Raw genomic sequence first — 25,104 nt, 5'->3', positions numbered from 1 at the left:
TACAATTAATTAATTGAACCAATAAGCCATTTGTTTACCTCCTACAACATTCAAGTTAAGAATCCAGGTACTATGCTTGGTTTGGAAAGATAAAAGGATTTAATCCCTGCCTGCAAAGAGTTTATGGCCTATTAGGAAGACTTTGAGGTCAGTTAATGGAATAAAATTTGGTCTTAGGTAAAAGAAGAAACTGGTGAGATGAAACTGATTCTAAAGCTGTCAAAGGAAGAATTGAAGATAATAGTCTAAACCATCTCATAAAGTAACCTTGGGCTCAAATAGTAGGGCACAGCATCAAAGTTCAAAGATCAAACATGCAATGTTAACAGCCAACTCAGAATCTTGTTCCCATAGGTAATCTCTTCTTCTCCCAAGTAACATTAGTAGGATGCTGAAGGATCTAAAGAAAGACTATATTCTCTCTTTGTGGGTGTGTGTGGACATGTATATTCTGTAAGTAGATATATGCATTCACTAAGGGCCTTGAAAGCCTGACCAAAATTTTATTGTTTTGTAATTTGTGTAAAACCAGAGAAAAGCTTTAAAAATTATCAAATTCAGAATGACCTGATAAAAGCCACATTTTGATAAGTTAGATACAGCAGTAGGGTAAAAATACCTCGGTAAAGGGTGGGGATGGGGAGGATGAGGACAAAAGAACATTGTAGGACATTGCTGTTATATAGTCCAGAAAGGCGATGATGAGAACCTTGCCGTGATAGATAGATGAAGGGATAAATATGAGAGATATTTCAAAGGCAGCATCCACAGGTCTTTTGACCACCTAGATGTCCTAGATGAAAATCAGTCAGTCAGATACTCAAAGCACTAACACTGCCAGGGCTGGGTCATGGGTGGTGATGAGGTATAGGGGTGAGTAGATTTAAATAATAGAAATCTAAAAACATGTACATACTCTGGGTACCATCTAATACACAGAATTATGTAATGAATATCTGCTACTAATGTTGATTCAGGAAATGTAACCTATCCATTTATAGAATGACAGTTCTTAAGTGATACCTGAAAAAAAAAACTTTGTTATTTTTCCTCAGATTCCCTTAGTCATTTCTGTAGGAGAGAATTTTTATGACAGAAAATTTGGTCTAGTGGGCCTTCAGTGATAATCCATGTGACAGATTATGAAAATAAAATCATGACATCACCAGGGCTTCATAACTTACATTGAAATCCAAGTTCTCTTGATAACTTGTATCCTATGTAAGCTTCTTAGTCAAAAATACTCATGGCAATCTAAGGGCTTATTTGTATTGAAGATTAAGGCTTTTTCTATTCTGCTACTGCACATAAGAATGTTGGTAACTAATTCAGTCTCTAGGAAAGGTGAAAAAATATCCAAAATAAGAAATGTACCAGGTGCAAACTCTATGCCAGCATCATGCCAGGTGCTACCCACAAGTTAGGTGATACTAATCACAAAGCAAGCCTGGAAAGAACTGTATCATGTTATGGATTAAAAAAACAGTCACAGAGAGATTAATTAACTTGCTATGGTCATGTGGCTAGTACCATAATCAGGATTTTATCTAAGATTATTTTGACCATAGCATCTACCTTGAAGGCCTGAATTTGTATCTGGAAGGGATTTTGAGAAATCTTTGCTTCCTACTCCTTGCTAAACCCACAATGAATCTCTCTTGAAATTCAAGTATGGGTTCAAAAGCTGCACTAAAGATCAAGCAGAACCCTGTCTTTTACATCCAGCAAGATCTGTTGTTTGAGTCTCTTCTGAGCAGTGAGAAGCAGAGTTTTCTTCTGTAACTCACATTTCCTACACACCTCCAGAGGTAAAACCAAGGGATGGTGCAGGTTAGTTACCAGAGAAATAAAAGCATTTACTCAGTCATAATGTGTTCTACCACTCAAAATGATAATCCATGTGACAGATTATGAAATCTTGACAGAATAATTTCTCCTGTGAAAAACCAACTATAGACTTATCTCACAACACAGATAGGAGGCCTATGACTCAAATGTTTTAGGAAAGAAGAAGGAAAAATATTTTTCTCAATCAGAATCCGTGGTAATTAATGGGGCAAGCTATGTTGTAAAACAGCATCCCCCCATATAATTGAGAAAGGACATTTTGTCCAGAGGAAGTCATATTTAAAATGTAGAAAATTTTAATAATTTAAAATATTAACCCCAGCAGATCAATCTTCTTCCCTTCTTTTATTACAAAATTGCAGACTTGCATAGATGATACTCTAAAACTGAATTGATGTTTTTATTCTAAGACCATACTTTTATTTCCTTTCAGCTTTTGCTTTTTAAGCTAAAAAGTCTCTCATTCTTGGTACAATGAGTTTTTGCTAAATAATTAAAAACCAATTGTGTTTAAACCTTTTGAGATACATGGTTTTGTGCTGTATAACTCAGGATTTGGTTTCTAAAACCTCAAATTTAGCATCTTAAGAAAGAATAGTATCTACGGCATGTTTGAAAAAAATGTTTTGAAATGAAGTGATGGGCATTTAAAAATAGAATTCAGGGAATGCACAGCCCCCTCTCATCTCTTCTTCCAGGGGGAGGAGAATGACACCTCTGCCTTATACTGCCAGAACACTGTTGCTATGATTCTGTTGAGTTTCACAATGGACGGCGGGGCTACCAAGACCACTCACAATACAGCACAGCCACCAGGAATGTGCAGTTTCCCCAGCTGACATACTTGACTTAGAAATGACCAACATACTCTGCTAACATTCTGCCACCAGAACCTCCCTTCCCTGCTCCCACCTCTCACAGCTCTGAACATTTTACTATCCTTATAATCATCACTGGTCCTGCCCAATTGGTAAAACTTTAATTCATCAACTGGTTCTTCGCTCTAGTCACTCTGAGTGACTTGGGCTAAATTTCAGATTTCAATACCAGGAATTAGAGGGATTTAGAGAATGTGGAACTTTGTGGGCTAGCCTTGAAGCCCAATAATCATTCATCAGGTTATCCTATAAAAGATTATCTCAAAATTCAATTAACCTACAGATATTATTTTGGAAAATGACACAAATTCTCATTCCTTGCAGTTGTTTCCTGAAAAGTATTATGTTTGGCAAAATTATAATCAGGGTAAGAAAATTATAGGGGAATATTATACAACAACAATGGCTTTAAATACATGAATGAATTAATATTAAATATATAAATATTAAATGTTAAATATATATTTGAAATCTCAAAGTAGATGAATATTCTGGAAAGCACCTACCTCCAAAACAAACCAATTTCATCACTATAAGGTTTCATCATTAATAGGAGGAAACTTTTCTTTTCTCAGAGCTCATAAAACACTACTTCTGTCTCATAATGTTAGGCAATCCATTAAAAGTTCAGTCAATGGGCAGACAGTATCTCTTTACAAGTTCTTCAAATTATTAGCTACAGGCTTTATGTTGTGGTATTAAATAATATAGGTCACCAAGTCCTCTTTGGAGGAAGAACTTGCTGCACAACTGTGGGGAATGTGGCTCTATCTCACCTTCAGGGCCATCTAAACTGGGAGTAGGTGCTTCCCCAGGTAGCCTGCCCCCAGGGACTAAGTCAAACAGGCAAAATCTGCTCTGTAGTTCCTGGCCAGATTGGCTAAGTCTTTGTCAGATCTGCATCAATAGCTAGACTTCTTCCTTCCTCTGCCCACTCCTACTTTCTGTCCTATTCCTTTCACAGATTATATTTCTAATAAACATTTGGCACCCTGTCAAGTGTTTATTAAACTGTGTCTGCTTCCAGAGAACACAACCTGCAATGTGTCTTTTTCATTTGCATTTTCTCTTGTTTCAGTTTACCACATCTTGCCTACTCCCAACTCCTACTTGTGGGCACACTTTTCAGGGGCTAGACTTTACTTTATATATCAAAAGGAAGAAGTATATTTACATTTCTCTCTGCATATCCTACAAGGTTCATAGAAGAGGAAATAATTATTGTTGAAATTTTCTTTACTCTATGAAGATTAAATGATTCCTTGCCTATAAAATTACAATATAAAATAGCATACAAGCATGCATTAATTCAATGTTATTGGCCACTGAGTAACTGCTACACACCACACACAGGTGGAAAAAGCAGTGAAAAAGCTTCTGCTTTAGAGGAATTTGCATTCTAGCAATTGAGACACAATAAACAGATCAGGAATTGATATATTGCAATGCAATGCCAAGGTCTGTTAAGTAAAGCAGGTGAGAGGATAGTGAATGACTGTAGAGTCATCTATTATTTTAAAAGCACGAATGGAAGAACTGCTGCAATCCACACACTGCTTGGTTTGCACTATCACTTACACATTTAATAGATTAGTTTCCTTGATGGTATCATTCTTGAACTAGTGAAGAATTCTTCATGTTGGATTTTACTAAAATGATATTTCTTCTGCATTGTGAGTCTACCTGATGCATGAAATACAAAATCTTAAAATTTATGTTACTAACCTATATAACAAGCTGTCTTGGGGAAAGAGCAGCCTGAGCCATCATAAGATGGAGTCAGACACAGCTGTCTCAGGCAGATGGCTTTAGTGGGAAATATTATAAGCCTGACAGATTTTTTAAAATATGAAAGGGTTTTCTGTCTCATTAGTACTTCAATGGTTGACCATCCACAAACACCTGGTTTTTGGACTTCTTCTTGTGAAAATGTAACCATACATAGTTTTAACTCTTAAGAATATGTATTATGTAATGTTTGTCCAAAGGATCGAATACTTACTATAAAGGCACATATAGAAGGAAAACCCATTCCCAAATAGCTTAAGTGAGATGACAAATTGAAATCAGAACCAACAGGGACTTGGAGTAGAGACAGAGGCAAATTAAATTACTTTGGTCCTTTCCAATACCCAAACTACTCTGCCCATAGGGAATTCCAGGCCTTCAGAGGCATCTATTCTATCATCAATAAACAAGTTAATACAAATGACAGTTTTTTTCCCCAAGAATAACAGTCAGCACATTTCTACTTTTTTCTCCTCATACTTTAGGAACATGTTACCATCATCTTCAACACATATATACATGAACACCAACACTATAATGTACTTGCTCGAGAAAGGAATCACCATACCTGCCCTGTCAAACTCTTAGAGTGTGGACCATTTAAATCCAGGTACTATAATTTATTAGTTTTTTAATACATTAAACTTGTCCCAAGGTCATAAATTTTAGTGTTTATACTTGTAAGGAGATAACACCTATCTAATACCTTGCAAGATCAGTTAAGTTTAGTGTTCAAAGTAATTTTAAAACTACAAAATGATCTGTAAAAGTAAGGTATTGCAAAGACTGGAGTTTATTTGTATTTAAATGTTAACAGTATTCTACTTTTCAATTAATCAGAAAAGAAAACCTTCATTCTTTAAGAAGTATTTTTCAGTACCTTGTGTTTTACTTTATGATAAAAAGGTGGTTATCAGTGTTAGGAAGGAGTTTACAAATCTGATTTGCGAGAGGAAACATGGAGCAAAGATGTGATATTGGTTTTTGCCACATATACACTTTCTATGTGATAGATATTATTATACTTCTTTAAATAGAATAACTCTCTCAATCTTTAAAAACCTTAGAAATGGGTAATATTTTTATTTCATTTTATGGATGAAGAAGATGTGGCACAAGAAGCTTGGAAACTTGCCCAAGATTGGAATCCTACTAGTAAGTACTATCTCAAGACACATACTCAGTGAGTTAGCACAATGTTCTATTACATCTCATGGTGGGCCACTAATACATACACATGCACAAACTCCCATCATTAATATCTAATGAAATTAACAATACTAAGTAAGCAATAAATAAACAGTTCATCTTGAGGTAGTGTGATCAAGGAAGTTTTCATGATATGAAACCAAAATTAGATCCAAACTTGTTTTAAAAATTTAAACAAGAAAAATTAAAGGACAAATAAGAATATATAGTACATATGTTCATTGAGTGTGCATAGGTTTATACTTTATTGAAATATAACATACACATAGAAAAATGCAAAAATCCCACATGTACATTTGTAAGAGCTCAGACTCTTTTATAGACTGGATTTATTTCATGATTTTAAAAAGGAGCAAAAGCAATCTGCCTTAAAGCAATGTCTGACTACTCAGTGTAAATATCAGTCTAAATACAATCTATTTTATTTCAAAATCACAATTTAAACATTTTACTATAATCAAGATTATTCAATTCTTGTCTATTTTTAACATAAAATAATTTGAAATAGAACAATTTATATCTTTCCATGATACAACTTGCCCTCGGACAAATTAATTACTTTCAGTTTGCTTGAGAAGCACTGTGTTGATTTTCCATGGTATAGATGGAAGGCTCCCTCTCTCACCCCTCTGGATTTTTATATTTGCTAAAATTTTAACATTTTATATGAAGGAAAACATTTCCAGAGCTACTTTTCAAAGGACACACAAAACAGTCTCTGAAAATGTTTCTTACTCATTTAAATTTCCAGCAGAATTCACATACTGATTGCTTGTTGGTCCTATGTGCATCCAATGAAACTTACCAAGCGATAGGTCTGGGCCTTTAAAACATTGAGATCAATAAAGTTTTCTTCATTATCTGTCTCCTCTTCCTTAAGAAAATAAAAACATTTTTAAATTATAAAGAAATTATAATTAAGAAATTTATTTCCAACATTCATATACATAATATACTAAGCTATAACAAACTTAATATAAGGACTGACTCAGTAAAGCGTATTTAAAAGTCTAATAAACATATGTATAAAGTAGGGCACAATATTATTATCAGCTCATATGTTCTTTGACGTTTTGATGGTGCCATTTAAATAGGATCTTTTCTGCAGTCACTGAAGAAAGAAAGAGAGGGAAAAAAAGTGAGGGGAAGGAAGGAGCCTTTGCTGCAGAACTATGGATAAACATAAAATCAGAGGAAAATAGCCCCAGTGGCATATCAGAAACAGACAGTGGAGGGAATTTATGGAAATTTTGAGCAACATGATTGAAATGAACAGAAATGAAAGGATGACAAGACACAAAACAGTTTCACTTGCTCCAGGGACCAATCACACTGATGCATATTTTTTACATTTCTTGAATGTGCAAGCTTAATAACGTAACAGGTACCAGTAGTGTTTGGTTCATGGCCTTAATTCTATTTAAAAGAATGGTTCAGATGCATCCTAAGTTGAGGGTGGGTGTTTATGCACAGGAAGTGACCCTTTGAGAGGCAATTCTCTCCCTAATGAACAGTAAATATGGAGTCTGGGCAGGTCCTCCAAGCATACAGAACACGAGCTTCCCTTTTCTATCAAGGTCTTTGTGGTGACAACTGACATAATACATGAAACAAATATAATAAGATTATCCTAATCTTAGGGACATGTAATAAAGCCAACAGAGCTGGGTCCTCACATCATATGATCTCATAAAGAAAAAGACAGACTAACAAGTAAGTGTCAGTTGGTAAAGACACTTCCACATGTAGAATTGTTCAAGTTTCAGTGGTAGATTTCAAAGACAATCCTTACCAAGACTTTGGAAACATGTAAGGCAGTGGTTCTCAAAATGTGGTTCCGAGACCAGCAACATCAGCACCACCTGTGAGAATGCAAATTCTAAGGTTCTATTCAGATCTACTCAGAAACTTTTGGGAGTGGGGCCACTAAAGTAAGATATGACAACATGAGAAAGCTTGGAAAACTGGAATGACTTTAGTAAAATATGAAATAATGTAAATGTGGATCCAATATATTCAAGTAATATTTACTTTTCTTAGGGTGGGGAATAATGGGGTACAGAGGTGCAGACAAAAGTGATCTGTTTACATCTAAAGTCTGAAGCATATTGCACACTTTTGAAAAACACTTTAGTCTGTTCTGTGTTTGCACTACCCAATAACCAGAGTAAATGATTAAAATGCCAATGACTCAATGCACATGTGAGAAGAAACAAATTTATGATGCTTTTATAATAACCTAATCAGACTGTTGTCATAAGTGATCAATAAATTACTCATTGAACTATACTGGATTAAACACTAACAAATGAGAAATGAGTAGAAATGAGTCTGGCACCATTTGTATTACACCTAGTAGCCAACTAGCAAAATTTTTTGCTTCCTGTTCCCGTGATCTTGTTTTCTGCTGGCCTAGACATCTTAGTTCCAAATGGAAGAATGCTTTCACTAGGAGATATAACGATGATTCCATTGAATTAAAAGTTAAGACTGCTATATAACTACTTCGGGCTCCTCACATTTCCAAATCAACAAGCAAAGATGGGAATTACTGTGCTGCTGGCATGATTGATCCTGACTACCAAGAGGAAATTGGATTATTACTCCACAATGGAAATAAGAAAGATTATGGTTGAAATACGTCCAAATATCCTTTAGATTGTCTCTGATTATTATTATGCCCTGTGATTAAAGTCAATTGGAAACTACAACCCAATCCAGTAAGGGCTAATTGCCCAGACTCTTCAGGATTGAAAGTTTGGATCACCCTGAGCTACTGGGATTATGGGTGGGTACTACCATGCCCAGAAAATATTGTTATTTTTACATGATAATATTAAAGTTAAAAGATATCAAGAATAGAAAACATCACTAGAGAACTTTACCTCCTTTTGGAGAAAGAGTTAGGTGCAATATCTGTTGAATGCAGAATCATTTTGTTAGGTGGAATTATGACCTTGCTATTTTCCTTATTTGGAGAGTAAATGATTTAATGAGACATGTATGGGTGCCAAGTTGAAAGAAGTGGACTTGTAATGGTTAAGTTCATGTGTGAATTTGATTAAGCACAGAATGCCCAGATATTTGGTTTAACATATTGAGGGTATGTCTATGAGGATATTCCTAGATGAATAACTATGTGAGTCAGAAGAAGGAGCAGTTAGATTGTTCTTCCCAATGTTGGTGGGCCTCAGTCAATCCATGAAGATTTGAACAGAATAAAAAGGGCAGAATTTACTTTTTTCCGCCTGTCTTCGAACCAAGACATCACTCTTCCTTGTCCGAACCAAGACATCACTCTTCCTTGTCCCCAGACTCAGACTGAAACTTATATTCTCGCATGGCTCTCCTGGTTCTTCATATTCACACTAGAACTACACCACCAACTCTCCTGGGTCAACAGCTTATCAAATGCAGATCTTGGGACTTCTCAACCTCCATAACTACATATACTAATTCCTTATAGTAACTTTATCCATATATAAAGGTGTGCATGTGTGTGTGTATGTTTGTGTGTCCCAATTTGGGGATTATGTTTCTCTAAAGAACTCAGATTAAGCTACTGATTATGTAAGATTATTCAAGCTACTAAATATTACTAAGAGAATATTTAAAAGAAATTCAAATATAAATAGGCTTAGAAAATGTGTTAAAAAACAAAATAGAATTCCAATTTCAATAATTCAGAAGTCACAACTATTTCCTATCATTTATTTGCCTAATTTGCACCTTCTTAATTCTCTTACTGCCAATTATACTAAGGATATGATAGAACAAGTGAGAATATTCTGTCATGACCAATACTTTTTTTCCCTCACAATTACCAATGTGTCCTATCTTGATTTGGTAAGTTTAAAACTTAAAGTTTCTAGTTTCTACAGAACTTTGCCAGAAATGTTCTTCACCATCCTTGAGCCACACTACAAATTCAAGCAACAGGATCAATATGCCACCAACATAAGGCTTTCTGGCACTAAACCAGCTTTCCTTAGCAAGGAAGATGGGGAAGTAAAAGAGCTTCTTAGAATAATATGATAACAATAAGGAAGAAAGGAAGGAAAGAGATATGACACAGGGAACAAATAGCATTTAGGGGAAACCTCTCTGAGGGAGGCCTTCAGTTTCATCTTATGATAGTAAAAGGTCTACCTCTAATTGGGAAGAAATGTATTAAAAAGCTGCTTTCTAGTTTTGTTTCTCTAAATGTACAGACTCTATAATGCTGCTTTGAACTTTACAGGATTCCTAATAAAAAATTAGATACAATTTTAAAAATTTACACAACAATATGATGACAGATTTTATTTAATAAAAACCTACTATATGCCAGGCCCTGCTCAATAAGCTGGAGAAACAACAAGCAAAATTAGACATGGTTTCTGCCTGCAGAGATTTTTTTTTTTCCCTGATGAGTACGAAATTTTTTTCTGCCCTTAAGTTATGTCTTTGAAGTTAATGCTGGGGTACTAGGCCCAGGTATTTGTTCATAAACTTTTTAAGAACTATTAAGTATTTATTAAGAAGATAAGATGATGGGGGTGGTGCTGGGGTTGTGGCTCAGTGGTAGAGCTCTTGCCTAGCATGTGTGAGGCACTAGGTTCGATTCTCCAGCACTGCATATAAATAAATAAAATGAAGGTCCATCAACAACTAAAAATATATATATTAAAAAACTGCTTTTAAAAAAGACAAGAGAAATACCCGAGTAGAATAAATGAGGTGAAAAATTGGGAATATGTGAGGAATTAATTTCTGAGCCATGAATGAAAAGATCTATTACACAGGGAATAAAGCCTAAATCTAAATGACCCAAACAATCTGGACTTGGTCTATCTGCCTAGTTAATCTTAAATCACCAGCCCTCTCACTCAGAAATTCTGGCCCAGTGGTTTCTCTCAGCTTCTTGATCACACAAAGCTCCTAGCTGCATTAGAGCTTTTGCACATTTCCTACCACCTGGTCCTCACCCACTACATAACTTGTGCTCAATGAATACATGCAGAGTGAGCAAATATATGCTTTGCTTTGACTTTTTATCACGTTAAAAAATATTTTTCAAGCTGACTAGTTTTACAATGATCTTTTTCCTTCTGTAAGTAGCAGTCATCTACTTTCCATATGATTAAAAATATTTATTTGCACTGCTGATAAAATGAATGTTAAATGTTTTGAAAGCACAAAGAATTGTCAAAAAGAATCACCTATAACCCTTCTACCCATTTACAACAAATGTTAACATATTGATATTTATTTTCTTTAGTTATTTTACATAGCTGAAGTCATGATAACATAGAATTTAGAATTTTTTCCTCAGTTAATTTTATAACAGTGTAAATTATCCTCATGTCACTCATGTTTCTTCAAAACTAACTTTTAATAGATACATAGTATCCTAATTGGATATTAAGTACTAAGGATATGATTACAAAAAGCGGGTAAGAATATTCTAATTTAGAGTTATTTTTTAGCATTTAATATTAAAATAATTCCATGATTAACAACTTTGTAGCAGATAATGACCTATTTAAACTGAAATACAGAATAAATTATCTACTAATTTAAAAAAATTACCTAAAAACTTTAGTTGGTTTATAACAGCAACATATTACATAAATTTTGTTTTTTACATTTCAGCATAATTTCTAAAACATTAGGATTAAATTCATTTCTAGTTCTGAGCATTATCTTACAAAAAAGCTCTTTTATATCTATCATCTTACTATTCATCATTTAACCTCACACCAGGAATAGGATGTTAAGCATGGAAAAAGGTAAAGATGTTGCCAAATAATTTAAATAATGTTGGTTATATTAAGCATTAAAAAAAAAATTCCTGGGGGCTGGGATTGTAGCTCACTGGGTAGAGCGTTTGCCTTGCATGTGTGAGGCACTGGGGATATTATTTCCATCTACAACTAAAAAATATTAAAAAAAATAAAAACTTTCCTGGGCTAGGCACATTGGCACACACCTATAATCCCAGCAATTCAGGAGGCTGGGGCAAAAGGATCAAGGACAGTCTCAGCAACTCAACTTCGCGAGTCACTGTCACAAAATAAAAATTAAAAAGGGCTCTGGCTGTCACTCAGCAGTGGAGCAACTAGGATTCTAGTACCAATAACAAAAAGATAACTCTGTAGGGTAGAATTCATCTTAATTTTAAAAAATAATTTTTTTGGAAATGAATGTTGTTCCCATGAAGTAGAATAATTTATGTACCCTCAGTTCTATTCTTCTATTCTAAATCCTTTGATAGTCATGATCTATTCAATATCATGAATGGTTGTTCACAAAATATTTACTCATATAACTAGTGGTATGTACTTTTAACGTTTAAGAACCTCTGCTAAAATTCACTAGAGAATATGAAATTAAAGGTCCAAACAACTGATATTTGGCACTGTATTTAAAAGATTTTTTTTTTTTTTTCTCTAGAAACAAAATACATTCCAGAAAATGGAAGTCTGGAGGAATTAAGGAAAGGAACCCAAAGGTGAAAAGTAAACACAAAGTTCAGCAACACACATACCACAAATTCTTCATCCACTTTATTCAATGTTAATTCTGCATCATCTTCTGGAACAGTTTCTTCTTCTAATTCTTCCACAGGGTATGATGGCCTAAAATAATAAGGCTTAATATGAGAATTAAAAAATTTTTTTTAGTAAGACAAAAAATATAATAGAGATAATAAGGATTCCCTCCACCTCAGATCTTGTCCTCTGTGACTGCTTCCATAATTACTGTTAAATGTTTCCTGTATTCCTTCTGAAACTTTCTGTGTGAAAAATAAAAATGTATACTCCAAATTTAAGGAAAACATTTACAAAAATTATGATATTAGACATAGTGTTATCCAATCTACATTCCTTACTTATCAACATACACATTTAGTTACGCATATATCTCTTATTTTTATACACTTGTACTATATTCCACTGAATAGCAATACTACAAATTGGCAGTCAATGTCTTAATAATGAGGGCGTTTCTAGTTTCTAACTAGACATTATTGTAAAAATCATCTTTACACCTTTATCATAATGTATGCTATTTTGTAATAAATTTGTATAAGTGGAATTGCTATATTAACAACTTTATACATGTTATTATTTTGCTGGATTTATCCAAACTTGACTTCCAAAATGTTACCCTAATTTATACTTCGAACAACAGTGAAGGATACTATCTCTCTTTCCATATTCACTATTATAATATAAATATCTAATTTTTAATCTTTAAATCTTCAAAAGAATCCTTATTATCAACCAAGTGAAAAAAAATCTCAGTTTTTTTAAAAAATTGCATTTCTTTGGCATGAGAGTGGTAGAACAACTTTTCTTATTTTAATTGGTTATTCATATTTCTTTCTCAGTAAAGTGCTTACTTGTGCTCTTTGTCGTTTGGCTTTTGAAAATTAAGAACACCAATGTTTTTCCTAACTTGTGTTAGAAATATCTTCTTAGTTTATTACTTGTAATTTTGGCTACTCAAGACTGTTACAGTTCTGACTAGAAAGATCTGGCAACCTTTCCTTGCATAAATCCTAGATTTAACATCATTTATACAAGGTTTTCCCTAACACTATATCTCCTATGTCCCTCTGGTCTTTAGTATTTCTGTAGTTTTATTTTTCACTTTTATATCTTTGATCAATTGGAAGTTTGTTTTATGTGGGTTATAAGCTTTATTCTTATTTCCAATGTCTAATTAATGGCCCTAACACTAAACACTGAACAATCATTTCAATATTAAAAACAATCAAAAATGTTTTTGGATTTATTTATGGCAACTTATCATGATGTCAACTTATTAACATGTCCATATCTTGGACATGCTAACAGAATACAAAAATATAAGGAAAGAAAGTACTGTGAACCAAATCAGTTTTCTTAAAGGATGAATATTTCATTATTAAAATTAGGTAATATCTCAAAAGCAATGAATGCTCTAGAATTTGTTTTGACATATTTAGACATAAAAATAAACATCTATAAATATGTGACTTCTATGTAATATACATAGTACATAGCTGATATATTCTCTAATGTTTATTACTTCACAATTTCTCCCCTTTATATTCCCCTTGTATAAACTTGTATGAAGTCCCTACAAATTAGTTGAGGCACAATGCCCAGGCCAAGAATAAGATGTACCTAGAAATAAAGTGCAAAATCAAATAGTTAAATAGTGGTTGAGATACTAAAGCTTCTGGTGAAGTTCAAATACATTGGACTATATATTGGCAACTTTAAAAACATGCCTAACAAAGCAGCACATCACATAACTTACCTTTTCTACAAATCTAATAAAATAGTATTATGGATCATGTAGACATTCTCTCTATATTGCACTAAGTAGAAATGTTCACGTTGAAGTAAATGAAATTTCCATATTTCAGTTTAAAGATTGGTTATTTCACAGGATTAAACCTGATGATAACCTAAATCAAAGAATTTTTTAAAAGAACTTACTAAGAGGAAGTAGATTATTTACATGAAAGACTATAATTAAATATAGATTAAAATGTTAACACGAAATAACATATACCTCTTTCTACAGAAGTTAATTTTAATTCAGAAACCACTTCTTGCTCATGTTTTGCTTACTTAAGAGACAACCACATTCTAAATTATCAAAAATCCTAATTTTGAAAAGATGAAATGTATATATTTTCGAATTATAACCTACATACATTGACAATTTCTAGTTTTATTTCTTCTTCATTAATTGGACATCTTTGGTATACCAATGACTAGGCTAACTGCCACAGAGTACATATGAAGATTGCAGGATTTCTAAGAAAGCCAGACCTATAAATAAATGATTTTATTATTTGTGTGTTTACTTTTGTAGTGCTAGAGAACCAACTGCTCTACTAGTGAGCTACATCCCAGTTCCCCAATCCATTATTTTAATACCACAGGATAAATCCAAAATCATCATAGAAATATTAAAAAGAAATGCACTTTTAGGTTATAGAAAAAAACTATGAAGGATGTCTTGGAGAGTATATTGTGGCTTCTTCACTTCTTTAGTATACTGGCCCAGCCATTAAGCAAAGGTGGAAAATCCCAGTTAAGGAATTAATTCCCATTTTTTCCTTAAATTTGTAGCTATTAGTTACCTCTATGTATGTACTATGCAGGTGTGTTCAAATAAAACATGCAGAAACTTTTTTTTTTAATTCCTAAATTAACAAATATGTACAATTAAACCTTTAATAATTACATATTTGAATAGGGAGGGGCACAATAATATTAATGTTACCTTAGAAATGGTTTGAAGATAGGCATTCCAATTTTTCTATACTGACTTTTCTTAATCACTTGTGGCATTTTCAGTTTAAAACAGTCAATTCTTATCAGTTCAATTAAACAGCTGTGTACCTTCAGAGGAAATGCTAAGCACATAAAATTACTACTGTCAGGATGAGTAATAGTTACCTTTTCCAGGTGAAACCAATATACTTTAATGCCTCTTCAGCTAAACAATCAAGAACATAGCACACATGTTCTCCATAACCTGACTTTAATTTTGAAGGAGGAAAATCTGCAGTTCTCCCCTGAAAAATAAAAGATAACAAATTTGTTAGTTTTTTTAAAATGTTGCAATATTTTAAGCACAAAACTGCTGAATACATTTATCACGTTTTTATTTCTCTGATTTAAAATAACTTATTACATTGCTTCTTAGAAATCTATCCAACAACAACAACAAAACTAAAATAAAAACTTTATTGTTAAAAGTATCAAATTAAAAGGCAATTATATTGCAATAGCATAACAAATCATTGATCTTGTTGGGTTAAAATAAAAATCAGCAAAACTACTCTCCTGGTAACATAGTTTAAACAACTATGTGAAGGACAGAATGACTCACTTGTCAAAAATTGGTAATATGTATGCCAAAAATGTCTTACTAATTGTCTCCAGGAAAAGTCATAAATTAAGAGTATAACTGCTATTGTAGGCTATTAAATCAAAGTTCCCTTTCAAAATACAAAGTGTTTCAACTTCGTAGTTCTTTTTTTTTTTTTTTTTTTAAATCATTCTTTTAAAGGAAGAACTAACCACTCATAAATTTACCAAGAAAAATTTTACTTTGGGCTATAAAGATTATATGCTAAATATTTTCAGAAGTGGCATTAATATTCTAATATCATTCTGAGAAGGTTTTACACAAAAAGAAATGTAGAGATAATTACTATACATTATATGTATGTATAGTATATATAGTTATTATATGTATTATATATACATATTTTTTTCCTCCCATAAAGGAGACTTTCAAAAGGCTAGCATTTATTATTGAATTACCAATATTAAAATTAATAGCTTGAGTCTATTCAGACAGAATAGGGTGTTTATACTTACAAAGGACCGAAGCTCAGATAATATGTTAGATATTGTTGCATTAGGGTCATCATATTCCTGAGGCTGCTCAAAGGGGCGTCCTGCTTTGTTAATCAGCCAAGCAGCAAGAGTGCAAAACATGTAGAACTGTTCACCAGGGTTGGTAGGCAGAGCAAAATAGTGTCTGTTTCAAAATAAGGGAGAAGGGGAAAATTTGAAATAATGCAAGTAAGTCTATAATAACTAATGGGGCTAAGTCCCAAATTGCCAAAGAAAGCCCCCATAGCCTTCAAATTGAGACACTGTTAATTCATTCTTACATTTCCAGTAATGCACAGCACTCACATTAAAGTCCCAAACCAGCAGAATTAGGTCATTTGCTACTCTACATAAAATATTAGATCAAAGACTTTATATGCAGGGTATGTAGTGCATGTCAGAAAACAAAGTATGTAAAACTTTTGCCAAAAGTTTAATAATAAGTGAGTACCCTCTGAAAATGATAATTTGAAATCATAAGAATATGTTTTTAAAAGACCTTAAACATTATTCACTGTGCATTTTTACTGTTTTTAACCTATCAGGTATGTTAAACAGTTATTTTATTTTAACTGCATATTCAAATCAACTGAGGCGCCAGTAAAAATACTGCTACTTGACCAATCATTGCTAATTTCCTCATCAAATTATTGAATCATAATTCATGAGAGTGGAGTACCAACACAGGTATATTTCAAAAGCTTCCTAGAAGTTCTAGGATGCAGACAAGATTAAGAAGCCTTTATCACATCACCAGTCTAGCAAACAATTGTTCACTTTCACTTTTGCTAAATCCCCTACTCTAGTAGAAAAAGTTTTATGGGGATTAGATGATTTATATGAAAAAAATGAGAGAAATAAAACGTGTTAGCAACAACACTCATGTCAGTTTGATCAAAAATCTTATTTTGTTTTTTTTTCATGTAGCTATCATAATTATAGTCAATGTATTTACAGTTATTATAAACTTTGTCTTAAGAATCAGTGGTTAACAATCTTTCATGTTTCCCATACTTTCTCCTTCAGAATAAGTGTAAGTTATTTGGGAGATAACAGAAATATGGAAAGAAAAAATAAAGCCATGGAAGTCCTTCAGATATATGCTCAAAACCCTTTCAAAGCATCTACCCACCACCAACTCATCTTTTCTTTATCAACTGGTATTCTTCAGGACAAAGGAGTGGATATCGATAGATATTGCAGACCAAGGACAGTAGTTTCTCAAACATTACTATGCATCAAAATCATCTAGAAGGCTTACTAAAACACAGACTGCTTGCCCCACCCTTAGAATTTCTGGAAAAACAAAAACAGACATGGTAAAAGGCCAGAGGAATTTCATTTCTAAATTTCCAGGGGATGCTGAAACTGCTGGTCTGGGTGATTATACTTTCGAGAACTCCCTGACTAGTATATCTCCACATAAATCCAAGGTACAAAGTATCCTGCTGAACTCATAAGGAAATATTAGAGAGATGATATCAACAGAATCTTAGTTTGACATTTGGAAAAATAATATATTTTTATTAACCTAGAAAATATTGGTTGTCTATATTTTCAGGACAAATCATTTTAAGTAATAATCCCTAACCTACTACTTCTATCATGGATCAAGCTGAACTACTTTTTCCTCTTACCCTTTTCCTATTACGGAGTAACTTAGCAACATGGACAGTTTACATAAAGCCTACATATCTTTCAAGTTAATGGAAAAGAGTAGAATGAAATCAGAATTGTCAAGAAAAATTATTTTAGCCCATCTGCAAACATAATTGTCTCTTACAGAATAAAATAAATGTAAGTATTAAAGTGAAGGAAAAGCAATAAAAATTATCTGGCTATCATTTGGCTAATGACTAGAGGAGAAAATGCTAGCTGTCCATTACCCTCAGCAACTAATGACATTGTCTTCAGAATATTATGAACTTTTTGCACAGCAAGCACAGAACTTTTAAGTTCCATGATGAGAGAACAATTGCTACAGTTGTCATCTCTTTTCCATTTCTCAATTTCTAAGAGAACTGTTATTGCAAAAGCAGAAGTCTTTTAAACCATAGCAATTGTAAACAAGTTTACTATTAAGTGCTCCTCAGCAAGGTCCTTAGATCCCAGGGTTGCCAATTGTACATATAAGGTCTAGTAATGGGAAACAAAAAGTAGAAATTATGTAACTGATAACAGACTTCATCTCCAGAAATGAGATTGTGGGTTATGTATTTTTCTACACATTTTCATTGTGTTCTTTTGTGCTTTCTACAGTAAGTATTTTTCATAACTTTATAATAGTTTGTGTTTTGTGGAGATGCGTCTGTGTTTAAAGGAATGGGCAGGTTGTCTCCCAGTCCTCTGCCGTTCCACAACTTGTTTACTTTCTCTACTAAATTACGAAGTCTGAGCTGGGTGACGCTGAGAGCTCCAGGGCTCCCCGGCTGAGTTTCGGGTGAAGCGCCCTTCCCTGGCTAGGAAGATGGAGGCAAGATCTGCTAATCCGTGGGCGGCGTTCCCAGCAAGCCCGAGGAAGGCATCTCCCCAGGGCCCAGCCAACTCGGGACGAGGGCACCCACCTGGACGGGGGTTTTAGGTTGCTCTTCCGGAGGAGTTCCTCCTCGTAGCGGAGCAGCTTCAGCTTCTCCACCAAGTCCTCCATCACCACGAACATGTGGTAGGCCGCTCCGGGCCCGCGCTCTACCGCAACCTCCCCAGCCCCATCGCCGCGAGACCTAGACACCCCATCGTCCAAACCCGATGGCGTGACCACTGCTGCAGCGGCAGCCATTGCAGAGCGGACAGAAAATGCCCAGCGAGGGCTCTGGCCCACAGATCTCTGCGGCCTATGCCGCCTGCGCTGCAGCAATCAGGACCGCCGCGAACCGTTACCAGGCGACAGCCGGGTAACCGGTCACCCGGGCAACTAGACCCCGCCTCCTTTTCGCCCTCCGTGTTCCTTATAAATGTTCTCCAATCAGGGCGCGCTTCCTGAGTGACGTTATCTTGCACCCACCCCCTGATGGGAGGAGGCCCCGCCCTTGTGGAGGCGTGGCGTCCTGCTCCGCCTACCGCCGCGACTCCTCCGGAGAGGAAGAGTACAGTAGCGACTGGAGGTTCTGTGCCTGCTTTGTTGTACTGGGAATGGCGTGAGGCTTACTGGACCTGATGATTGTGGGCAGCCGAACGGGAATCTGGGTCACCTGAGAGCAGTTAAAAAGATTAAGCGGAGCTGTAGACGCGCAGTATTGCTACGCTAGCCCACTGATTCCTTTTTTTTTTTTTCCCCCTCAAAATTGGAAGTTTTAGTACTTGTATGATAGTCAATATCCTTAGTTTCACTTTACATCAGGAACTTTCCAACGAGTGTTCGGTGGTTGTTTTTCTTAAACGTTCGTCTGGTAGTGCTGTATTTAACAATATAGTATAAAGCTTGAAGTATTACAGTGCCCCGCTATTACTTCAGTGCTAGGAAAGTGTTCGGTAGGAGGAAGACAGGATGAGGCATGGGGAAAAGGTTTGTTCTGCTTCAGAAACGTTAATGCTAAACGTGCATCTTGTTGCTTAATTTGTTTCAAGCTCATGGCAGGCCTTATACATATTTTGGTACTTTCTTAAATCCAACAAAATAGAGACTATTTTGAAAGATTTCTTTGTGTTATAACTCAAAGTGTGGCTAAAGACAGGATTTTACTACTGTATTCTGCAGCTGTTGACCTAGAAAATGCAAGAAAGGGACATAATAGATCACAGATGGAACCAGCTTTACTGTTATCTAAAAACTTTGGTTTCAAGAAATTTTCCTAACAGCTACATAAAAAGTACGGTAAGTGGTAGATTTTTCTGGAAGAAAATAACTTAAGGCAAGAGGTTGCACGTGTATTTGTGTTTATAATGTGATTTTTAAGAGTTCTCTAATCTCTTATATTTGCTACTAAAGGATATAGAAGCACCACACTTTTGGACTGACTGAAATTTGAAATATAGCTAATATATTTGTGTTTTTGTTAGAAAAATGAAAAGAGCACTCTTAATCAGTCTGGAACTGATGTAATTCTGATACCAATAAAGATATCAAAGTGAGAAAAGGCAAATACCAGTTTCTATCCATCAAGTAAAGGACATAGAATTACTGATTTATGTAGAAAATAACCTAAAATGGGAAACTCACTGAGAATTGCTGCTAAAATAAATAACATTGTTTGCCACCACAAGTCATTAACCAGTTGCTTTTAGCAAAGATTCGTGGGAAAATTTTGACTGTACCTCACTGCTAAGTTCTTTCCTATTCTAAGCCTTAGAATAGTGATTCTTCCATGTACATCTGTATACCCCAACCACCACTGTGGAGATTAAGGGTATTGTGATACAGCTGCCTATGTACAAAATACAAGTACAACTTTTTAGGATTAAAAAAAAAGTTTCCATTTATGTTTTGGGGTAGTTGCTTAACCAACAAGCAACCTGGGACTTTTTAAATGACTCTTAAAAGGCTCTCAGACTTTAGAGATGAATTGTTATACATAGAGAGGTAGATGTTCATGCAGGGCATGCTGTCTACATGAGACTTCTGACATTTTTAGAAAGTTACATAACAGTGGTGAAATAAAAAACAAAACAAAACAAAAAAAAACATTGCTTTTTGGCCGACAAGAAACCCTCCAACAATGTGAATATTTTGATTGGGAGGAAATAAAACCTCTCCTGGAACCTAGCCATTTATTTCCCATATACACAACTGACTCATGCTAGCTTGGAAGCATGTAAAGAATTATTTTTTCCCCTTTAAGTGTGAAGAAGAAGAAAAAAATTACAAAGCAACCCTAGTAACTTTGGCACAAAGAGAATGAAAGAAAAGAAAAGCCAACTGTTCAACACTGCATGTTTTCCCACAGGGGCAAAAAATGGGAAAGAACACTGAAATGTCATTCATTTTTGTAAGGTGTAGGCATAATTTTGGCTGATTCCTTATTTAACCATAATAGTTGTTAACACATCAAAAGGTCTTTTCCTTAGTGGAAGTAGTTTCCTTCATGTGTGAGAATGCACACAAATCCTCTTCTCAGTCACTTGGAAGCTTTGGAGTACTCTTGCCACAGTGTTTTTTGCCCAGCTAGCTCATTGGTTGACTAAGAAGTTAGAGCTTGAAGAGAATGGAATTTAAGTTTATCCCTGGAAATACTGTATTGACCACTATTTATAGCTGAGCTTCGGACTTTACCTAACATGCACCATTTTCTGGGTTTGATCCCCAGCACCACAGAAACAAAACATCATCTAAGAATGGTATATTTGTAGGGAAGTGACAGGACAAAGGAAAAGGAGTAAAAGTTGCTAAGGATGATAAATTGTGGGAAAATAAATTAGAAAAATAATTTGAATAGGTTTGTTTGCACAAACCCAATTCAGCATCAACTTCCAGTGTCTAGTGAAAAAAAAATGTTATTCTGTTCCTGGTACAGGAAGGCATCTTTCTCCTGGGAAATTTTATGACCAGCTTTTAGGGAGGTCTCAGAGTCCTTTCTACATCTGCTATTTCTTAAGTGCCATCAGCTCAAAACAATCAATATGCCACAGCAGTATATTCTGTGACATGTTCGAAATTCCTCAATCTAATAAATTTCTGCCAAAATTCTAGAAAGAAAAGAAAATCATATTTAATGTGAGACATTAAAGGGATGCCTTTTGAAGCAAGCTGATGTGAAAGCTCATGTGAAAACATCTGCTTTTCACAACCATACTAGAAATCAGAACCATGTACTGAGACACACAACAGGAAGAAGTATTGCAGAAAAAGAAACTATTGCAGGTAGAACAATTTAGTAAAAAATACAAGGGAATAAGAGGAGCTGTTAAGACATCTCAGCAGATTTACCATATATCATAATTAAACTAAAGTTAGTGGAGACAGAAAAAAATTATAAACTCAGTAAAAAATAATATATAGTACCCAGAAATAAAGCTGTCACCTCTAGGGAGAAATTGTAACTTTACTGAAAGTTATGGAAAAATCCAAATAGAAATATAATTTTTGAATGAGAAAATCATTATCTTTTCTCAATTGATAAATAGTGTAGTTTTGACAAAATTCCAAGAGGGCTGATCATAAAATTCATAAATAACGTAAATTTTAAAGAAATATGAGAAAGGAATCATGAATTCCCGAGAAAGTAATGATATCACAGGAAATAGCCTGGAAACAGATGAGAATTTATATGGAGACTCAATATACAATTTGGTATTACAAATTAGTGGAGAAAGATGAACAATTCATAAAATGTTAATTGAAGCTATGGGGTATCCATATGGAAATAAAATTACATTTCTGATTCCCATCACATAAATTCCAGATGGATTAAAGACATAACTATGAAATATTTATAATATATTTGGAAGAAAACAAAATAGAATCTTTAACCTCAGTGCAGAGAAGGATTTCTTAAGAAAAGTAAATTTGAAAAGAGAAACTCATCAAAATTTAGAAACCGAGGTAATGGAACTACCATATGACCCAGTCATCCCACTCCTTGGTATTTATCCATAGGAACTAAATTCAGAACACTATAGCAATACAACCACTTCAATGTTTATAGCAATGCAATTCACAATAACCAAACTATGGAATCAGCCCAGATGACTGTCAATAGATGAATGGATTAATAAAATGTGGTATATATACACAATGGAATTTTACTCAGCCATAAAGAAGAATGATATTATGGCATATGCAGGTAAATGTATGGAACTTGAAAATATCATGCTAACTGAAATGAGCCAGACTCAGAAAATCGAGAGTCAAATGTTTTCTCTCATATGGAAGCTAGAGAAAACATAAGGGAAAGAAGGTAGAGGAGGGGAGATAAGTGGAATCCAAGAAGGAGATGGAGAAGAGGGAAGAGGGAAATATAGAATATAGGAAAGGGGAGGAATATGGAAGGAATTTAACAAAATCATGTTATGTGCATATATAAATATACTACAGGGAATTTCAGTCTTGTGTACACATAGAAAGCACCAATCAAAAATGAGTCAATGGAAGAGCAGTAGGTAGAGGAGGAAGAATAGAGGGAGAGCAGAGGGCGGGGGACCAATGTGGGTGGGGGTAATAGGGACTGAAATGGAGTAAATCAAATTCCATGCTTGTATGATTTTGTCCAAATGAACCCAATTACTGTGTATAACTATAATGCTCTAATAAAAACATATAAAAGATTTTAGGAGCCTAGGTACAAAATAGGACTATATAATAAATAAGCAATGAGAAAAAGATATTTGTGACCCATATAATATCAATGGATGAATCTGTAAGATATACAGATAGATCATGGCCAAAATCTCTCTGCCATGCTAAAGATTTTATGTATGTTCTTTTCTAACACAAAGATTCTTGGACTCAACACCACTGACATTTTTAGGTTGGATAATTCCTTGTTTTGTGTGTGTGGAGAAGCTGTTCTGTGCATTATAGATGTTTAACCACTTCCCTTCCCTCTATTCATTACATGCTAGTAGTATCCACCCCCTAGTTGTGACAACCAAAAATGTCTCTAGACATTGCCAAATAGATCCAGGCAGCAAAATCACCTATGTTTGAGAGCCACTGCTCTAAATGCATGGATTGAAATTTCAGATGACTTTGAAAGGGTCAGGCATGTAAAGGGAAATGAGTGTGCTGTGTGTGAGGAAACTACAGGAAACTAGAAAACCATCCCAAGGAGAAAGCATTTTTGCCATGCAGGAATGCAGCCCAATGTTGCCATGTGTTCTGATCTTTTAAGAATGTGAATCTAGAGTTGTATGTCAATATGAGGTACTAATCCCCTCAAGAGTGATCTTTCTGCATGGAAAATATGTCAGGGGCTTCTATCATTTGTTAGAGATACTTGATTTGTTAGTGCATTAAAGTTTAAAATTGAAAAGTCTTATTCTTAACTTTTTAGTCTGATGTTCAAACCTTATACAGTTTATAAATGTGAATTTATAAATTGTAGTAGTAGAGTTTAAGGGGGAGGATCTACAACTAAAATTCCTACAGAGGTTTTTAAATTGTTCAAGTTTACTTGCTATACTTGTTTTAATGTATAGAATGGCAACCCATTCCAAATACAGTTAAATCTCCTAAATCTAAAAGTAAAGAGAAGTAAATAAGTTTTATTAAATATCAAATACACAAACATAGATTTCAATGTAAATCCAAATGCTTAATAAGTTTCTCAATTACTGCCACAGTTAAAATGTGTCCTCCCAAAAGCATGTGTTGGAAATTCAGCCACCAATGCAGTAGTGTTGTGAGGTGGGGCCAAATGAGAGGTGTTTAGATCATGAGGGAACCTTTCTCATGAATGGATGAATGCTAATTATAAAAGGTCTTGAAGTTGCAAGTTCCATCTCTTGATCTCAATTACCATCTTGCCTTTCTGCCTTCCATCGTGGGATTATGCAAATAAAGTACCATCCAGATGTGAGTCCCTTGATCTTGGACTTCTCAATATCCATAACTATAATAAATAAATCTATTTTTAAAAATACATTACTCAGTCTCTGTTATTCTCTTTATTCTCTTAGCACAAAACAGACAAATAATTTTACATACCACAAATTAGAATCATAAATCAGTCTGTTTCTCTAATAGGCAAAAGTTTTAAACATTAGATACTTAAATATGCACAAGTTTTTCTTTATCTTGATTTTTACAGCTATGGGTTTGACTTCTATGAGTACTAAGTATCACAACTTTCAAGGATTCCAATAAAAAACCTGGGAAACAATCATCCTAACCCAAGCCTGTGACATTTTCCAAGAGATTCCTGGGCTAGATGTACAAGACATTCTTCCTCCAAACACCAGTAGGACACACTAAGTCCTAATTTGCCAATACTAACTTCCTAACTTAGAAAAGGAAGTGGTTTTGTAACCTATTCTCTCGGCTTACTTCACTGTCACCACTAATGGAAGTCTTCTAACTCCACTAGGGATTATATTTAACTATCAACTTTGGCTCT

The 25,104-nt window shown here is 34.5% G+C and overlaps 2 protein-coding genes across 2 annotated transcripts in view; one reads left to right on the top strand and one right to left on the bottom strand.

The window, feature by feature from the left end:
* Ift57 (intraflagellar transport 57) overlaps nucleotides 1-19,009 on the bottom strand; it is a 52,586-nt gene extending 33,577 nt beyond the window's left edge. Inside the window, exons 1-5 of the mRNA XM_027943216.2 lie at nucleotides 18,682-19,009; nucleotides 16,100-16,262; nucleotides 15,170-15,288; nucleotides 12,253-12,343; nucleotides 6,529-6,597 (exon numbers count right to left, since the gene is read on the bottom strand). Coding sequence (XP_027799017.1) covers nucleotides 6,529-6,597; nucleotides 12,253-12,343; nucleotides 15,170-15,288; nucleotides 16,100-16,262; nucleotides 18,682-18,893 — 654 coding nt within the window. The 5' untranslated portion in view covers nucleotides 18,894-19,009. The remainder of the gene's footprint in view (nucleotides 1-6,528; nucleotides 6,598-12,252; nucleotides 12,344-15,169; nucleotides 15,289-16,099; nucleotides 16,263-18,681) is intronic.
* Nucleotides 18,911-25,104, top strand: part of Hhla2 (HHLA2 member of B7 family) — a 161,287-nt gene continuing 155,093 nt past the window's right edge. The window contains 2 exon segments of the mRNA XM_071614912.1: nucleotides 18,911-19,008; nucleotides 19,084-19,251. Coding sequence (XP_071471013.1) covers nucleotides 18,911-19,008; nucleotides 19,084-19,251 — 266 coding nt within the window.

The sequence above is a fragment of the Marmota flaviventris genome, chromosome 8 (genome assembly GCF_047511675.1).
Source record: "Marmota flaviventris isolate mMarFla1 chromosome 8, mMarFla1.hap1, whole genome shotgun sequence".
NCBI classification, from domain to species: domain Eukaryota; kingdom Metazoa; phylum Chordata; class Mammalia; order Rodentia; family Sciuridae; genus Marmota; species Marmota flaviventris.
This window is presented reverse-complemented; position numbering and strand designations above follow the sequence as displayed.